Source organism: Nyctibius grandis, chromosome 13 (genome assembly GCF_013368605.1).
Source record: "Nyctibius grandis isolate bNycGra1 chromosome 13, bNycGra1.pri, whole genome shotgun sequence".
NCBI classification, from domain to species: domain Eukaryota; kingdom Metazoa; phylum Chordata; class Aves; order Nyctibiiformes; family Nyctibiidae; genus Nyctibius; species Nyctibius grandis.
This window is the reverse complement of record NC_090670.1, coordinates 18,354,222-18,360,221: the sequence shown is the minus strand read 5'-3', so window position 1 is coordinate 18,360,221 and position 6,000 is coordinate 18,354,222. Positions and strand designations below refer to the sequence as shown.

Here is a 6,000-nt window from a genome sequence, read left to right as displayed (position 1 = left end):
TAATAAAATACTGCTGTGTTTTAATTTTAGACATAAGCCTTTTTATATCAGAGTCTGGTTTGTTTCTAAATGACTGAAGTTTCAGCTAAAAAGGTGTTTACACAATATACACATTTCATTACTTACAAAGAGAAATAAGCTTAAAATTTCATATTAAAAACCTGGGATACAGTAGGGTTAGTAGCACCATGAAAAATGTTTTTCAAAACTGCAGTCTTGTTATTTTAAATGTACTCAGTGCGTCGTGTTTTTCTTTATTCTCTTGGTTGATCAAAAAGGTGCCGTTTTGGTACAGGGAGAGAAATGAAAAATTTCATCTTCTGATCCTTTGTGAACCTCAAGTGTTCTTTTCTGTTTCCAAGAGGTCAATTCTTTCATCTTAGTCCTGTTGTCAAATATGTACCAAACAACCCTTAGTTTGGCACGAGTGAGGTACACTTGACTTTGCATGGTTAAAACAGTTTGGGTTTGTTTTTTCTTTCTGCACAGTAGCACCATTGTTGCAGCTGGAAGACAGTGCATCTTAGGAATTTTCAACTGTTTTATAAAACATTCTCCAAGACGTTACGTCTTCTTCATGCAAACTTGACAACGACTAATACGCGTCCTCAAGTCTCCAGCTTTCAGTGTCTCTGACTGAGGTTTACTGGTTGATAGACACAAAGGGAAGGTGAGGTTAGCTTTTTCTTTGTTTACAGAACTGTTCCTTTAAACATCTACTTAATTCACAGTTTAAGATAACACTTAAGTATGTAAGAGGGGAATTAGTCCTGTGTTTGAGAGTTTTCTTTAAGAGACATCTTTCTGTATGTCTTCAACACCAGGTGACAGATGCTCAGTTTTGTCCCGTGTCTCAGTATGCACAAGGCGTGCTCATCACCTACTTCAGTCTAGCATATGATGTAGCACAAATACCAAAGCGAGTGGAAGGTGAATTTTGTACATTTGAGACAGTATTCCTGGAGTCCTTGTTTGTAGCCTTTGGGTTTCTCAGTTGAAGGGTACTTTAACAACCCATAAAAAATACTGCTACAGTGAGATTTGTAGTTAAGTGATGGCTTTACCAAATTATTGATTTATTCTCTGAAAGGGTAGGGAGGTAGGAAGATTAATATAAGATACTTGTACAATATGCGTGTACACAGAGCAAGTCCAATTCTTAAGTCTTTTAAAAAAAATATAATTAAGAAGGAAGTTGTGTGTATGGAAGAGAGAAAAGAGTAGATACAGACAGCTCAAAGGTGGGTGGTAGTTGTTAGTAGGCAGTTTTCACTAGTGAACTACCAATGAATTACCACTGATCAGCCACCCTGAAAACTCAGAGTGATGACTATTCAATGCACATTAAGTATCACGGTTGTAGGTGTTACACAAAACCAACTTAGGGGCCACTACTGCTATGTAACACAGTGCACATTGCCAGCCCTGTACCACAAAGCTACATTTTTCAATTTGGTGGCATTGGGAATGTTTACGAGTTTTGTATCAGTACACAAACAGGGCAGTAGCAATTTATTCTATGGAAGGAGTTGATTGTTCAAAGAAAAAAATGACTTTGCTACTCAAGTTGAAAGGGAAAAAGTTTGAGGAGCTGAGAGACTCCAGCTGAAATGCTGACTGCAGAGAAGTGAGGACAGCATGTCCATTGGCTTCCTTGCTGCCAAAATGTCATCCTAATTCTTCTACAAAGCACTGGAAAAAGTGCTTGCCGGGGAGGATATGAAACCTTCTTCACACAAGACTTTTAAAAACAGATTATATGAACATCTGCCTTAAAAGGTTTAAGTACAGTTGATCTTGCCCTTCATACCTGTCCCCCTTGTATGTCTGTGAACTACCTTTTCAAATATTTGACTCTATTGAAAGGCCTGGCAAGAAAAAAATCCCAACAAAATCAATCTTTTAGGCTCCAAATACAGTAACTACAGTGGGACTACTTTCAGAGAAAGTACTACTAAATGTGAATAAGAATTGACATAAAGAGAATCCAAATCCTTGCAAAACAGAATGTGCCCTAGCAAGTTTTTACATAATACTAAAGGCTTACCAAGGAAACACTTGAAAAACTGGTTATGAGGGGAAAACAAACTAAATTATTTCCCTATACCCCTGTAAACAAATCTCTTTTGATCTTCAGAATAAATTCGGTTTCCAAAGCTTTCATTCTGGAATAAAGCAATATATGAGAAACAGGTTTTCTTACCTGAACATTTCTGACACCTCTACAGTTGCCAGCCAGAAACTATATGAATTGGCATAGTAATTACACGTGCCACGACCATGGCATTCAATAAACGGAGCTGAGCGGAATTCTTCCAAACAGGATCCAGGCGATGCCAAGGCCTGTCCAGAGCCCTCTGCTCCAGCACTAGTGTGCTGGTGTAGGGGTGGAGGAAAAAACCACACAAACAACAATCTTACAGTAGGTGCTAAAAATTAAATAGCACAGCATTCAACTACTAAAAGAGCCACTGTTCATTCTTGGTTGAGATAATGCGGTGTCAGACACCCCCATACATATCAGTTACACTGGGCTCTGTGTACTGGAAAGTCACTGTTAACCTTGACTACCATGCTTAGTAGTTGAAGGTAAAGGCTTTTGAATGACAACCACTGTAGTTTTTAACAAGTCCTAAAGCAGCTAGTTGAGGACACAAGTGGGTAACGAGCCACTTCGGGAGTAGGAGGCAGTTCTTACCATCATGAAAGAGTAACCAATCCAAAGGGAGTCCCAGCCTGGAGGACATGAAGGAATCTGAATGGTCTGACTGTGGACAGCTATCACCATAGCAGGAGCTTCACACACAACACATCTGGACACAGGGGAAGTATCAGAGAAACACATGATATTAAAATATAATAGGAGTATGTTTTATTAATAATTCTTACACAGAGAAAGGGAGGAAAACTAGCCTGTGAGAGGCTGTCCTACTAATCTAGACTTCCACTTCTCACATATTTCATAACTGCAATAAGACAGTATTTTGGAGTGCAAAATCTGTCTGTATTTCCACTAACAACCGATGGGTAAAATACTGAGGCAGTTCCTGAAACAAAAACTGGAAGCTCAAAGTCCCCAAGTGAATGCCCTAATCCTAGAGCTAATGGTTCTCATGTTCTCTTTCCTGTCCATGGCGATCTTGCACTGCTTCCTCAGTCGAGGAGAGCTCTTAGAGCCTTTCAGCCTCTAATTATCACTGCTGCACGTAGACAGACCTTTTAAGACAATGAATAAAATAAGCTGTTTTCCTAGTATTTCCCAGAGCAAAACGTGACAGATTCATCTCCTAATAACCAACCTGCACATTGGAAATACATGGATAAGATGGGCTATTTATCCAGATATTAAAAGAGAGACCTGATAGCCTGCTTCGTCTCACCGGCTAATGAATGGCTGGATGCTTTGCCCAGTCAGTGGCTCCATGCTCATAGGCATTGGCTCTGGAGTTGATAGCCAGTAGGAATAGTCATTCCTTGATGCAAAGTTACAAACGTTGTTGATGTTGCAGAACATGAAGGGCATGGTGCTGAAACGTCTAAGACAGCTCCCAGCAGTACCTACAGAGTAAGATACATAAAATGTGACAGCAACGTTTTCACTTCATTGCTTTTTATAGCAATTCTTTGAGAACAGTAATTGTGTGTTTTTCCTCTCCACCTCTGAGTGCACAGCATGCGCTATCAAATTGTCACATGCAGGAAAAACTTAACTTCTCAGGTTTGGTTTACATTCTTTCATCCGGAATTATAATGTGCAACGTCTGGAGGTAGCAGATCTTGGTATGCAATCGCCATCCTCATCTAAGAAATCTCCAAGACTGTCATATCTTCGGAGAACCAGAGCATTTGAAGCAGCAGCTACAACCTCTTTCCCCTTAAAGACAGAGCATACAGAATATCTCACCCAAATCCTGGCCATGTGCTCTCTCATTTCCTTGCACATATAGAAGAGAGAATCCATCATATATTCTTGATGTTCCTTGTGGACATAGTGGCGTATCCCTGGTCTGGCTGTGCCGAGTTATAAGGAATCCATGAGCAACAGAAGCTGTTCCAGGAGGACCGGGTGGGCCTTGTAAGCCATCAGGACCAGGAGGTCCCTGTATTCCTCGTGAACCTGTTCACATGAGATAAACACAACACACAGTATTTATTAACACCACTTCTTGCTCTTTTAGGACTAATGTAGCTCCAAAAGGCAGCATGGTCTTGGGGTTAAGGTGCTTGTGAGTTGGGTACCTGGTATCTGCTAACACTGTCTTCCTCAAATTATTTTTTCATGTAAGCTTGGTTAAATCACTGAGGCTGTCATAGCTAGTTATAAAATAACAGTGCAACTTCCCTGTGTTGTAGGGATATTGTGAAGGTAAATATGTTCAGAGCTGTGAGGCACTAAGATAACAACTGCAGTGGACATAACAGCCACTGGAATGAGTCCAAATCAGCTTCCTAATTGCAAACCATATTAATCTGTGTATGCAACTTAATAAGATAATGTTGAAACATCTTGCTCAAGATCACAAAATAAATGGCAGAGCCAGAAAACGAAGCAAGTCTCGCTCTAGGGCATGCTATAACACCTGAGCCAAAGCCCACCAAAATTAATAGAAAAGCTGCAGTCAGTTTTGGAGTAGGTTACAAAAAGTGGAAATAGGCTAGAACATCCTTGAAGGAGAGCAAGAGTGAGTCATATGACTGAGAAAGGTGTCAGAAAAGGCATTTGTTCTTGAGCAGCAAAAATATCAGGAACTATAACTACAAATACTTAGACTATGTTATTCCACAGTCATTCTTATTTACAGTTTTTCACTAAAATAATGCTAACAAATTTCATAGAGCTACTCAGAGAAAAAGGAAAAAAGGCATTATGGATTTTTGTACTGTTTTAACTGTTTAAATTCTAATACTTCTTCTCACAAGTGGCAATATATAGCTACTTAATATGTATTATCTTCTTTAGAAAATTGTCCCAGTGCCTAGTCTGATTTCTTTTCTCAAATCACAATTCAGTAATTCTAAGCAATAGCTGCATGGTAGCCTGACCTCTGCCTTTGGTGAAATTCTTTCCTTTATGAAGTCTGGTTTTCCCCATTCATGATTTCCTTGCAGAAGTAAAATTATTTTACTAATCTCTGTCTTCTGTTTCTTACTATCTTCATCATCTGTGCTGCAAAGGCGATGCCATTAAGCTTGAGATAAAGCGCTCTACAATATTATTCAGCAATGACCGGCAATGTGTTAGTTCCAAGAATATTCCAAACCAAAGCTCAGCTACTTGTAATATTTTTGCATTAAGAAAATCCTAAAATTATGATTTTATTATTATTCCCATGAGACAAAGATCTCACTTCCCAGTATTAGCCTGCACTCGCAAAAGGGAGCATCTCTTTTTCCACTGGGTCCTCAAAGGATAAACACTGTACCTGGTTGGCCTGGAAGACCTCTCTCTCCTTTACGTCCTGCTGGACCATCAAAACCAGGTAGTCCATCTCGCCCTGGATCACCAGGAAGACCAATTGGACCTAGAATAGACAAATGCATAACTGAAATAAAAGCTCTTGAAATCTCACTACAGAAATCTCTATGTTGTCTGGGACTCATCGTTTGTTTCTTCATGATACATTAGACAAGAACAGACCATGAAACCAGACGTATATGGTAGAACCCTGCATTTATCTATTGCCTCTTGCTGCATTTGGTAACTTGGCTCTGCAGCCTATGCCAAGTGACTCGCATTGCAACCTCCAGTCAGCTATACCACTTAGTCATTTTCTCTGCAGCCACCTAAGATCATACCTGGCAATCCATGTGGCCCTGGCAATCCAGGTGGCCCTTTCGACCCAGGCTGTCCTGGAGGACCCGGGGGACCAGGATCACCTTTGACAACAATGCTTCGTCCAATGGTACCTGGTAAACCTGGCGGACCTGAGAGAAAGCAGCTTAGTATTAGATAAACCAAGGTGGGAGACAGCATTGGAAACAGTTTCTGTTATTTCTTAT

At 40.1% G+C, this 6,000-nt stretch overlaps 1 protein-coding gene across 1 annotated transcript in view; it reads right to left on the bottom strand.

Moving 5' to 3' along the window:
• Positions 1 to 564: 564 nt before the first annotated feature.
• The window catches only part of COL4A5 (collagen type IV alpha 5 chain), a 78,666-nt gene continuing 73,230 nt past the window's right edge, over positions 565 to 6,000 (bottom strand). Inside the window, exons 45-51 of the mRNA XM_068411753.1 lie at positions 5,797 to 5,925; positions 5,424 to 5,522; positions 3,905 to 4,117; positions 3,381 to 3,558; positions 2,699 to 2,813; positions 2,204 to 2,376; positions 565 to 646 (exon numbers count right to left, since the gene is read on the bottom strand). Of these exons, the coding sequence (XP_068267854.1) occupies positions 565 to 646; positions 2,204 to 2,376; positions 2,699 to 2,813; positions 3,381 to 3,558; positions 3,905 to 4,117; positions 5,424 to 5,522; positions 5,797 to 5,925 (989 nt within the window). The remainder of the gene's footprint in view (positions 647 to 2,203; positions 2,377 to 2,698; positions 2,814 to 3,380; positions 3,559 to 3,904; positions 4,118 to 5,423; positions 5,523 to 5,796; positions 5,926 to 6,000) is intronic.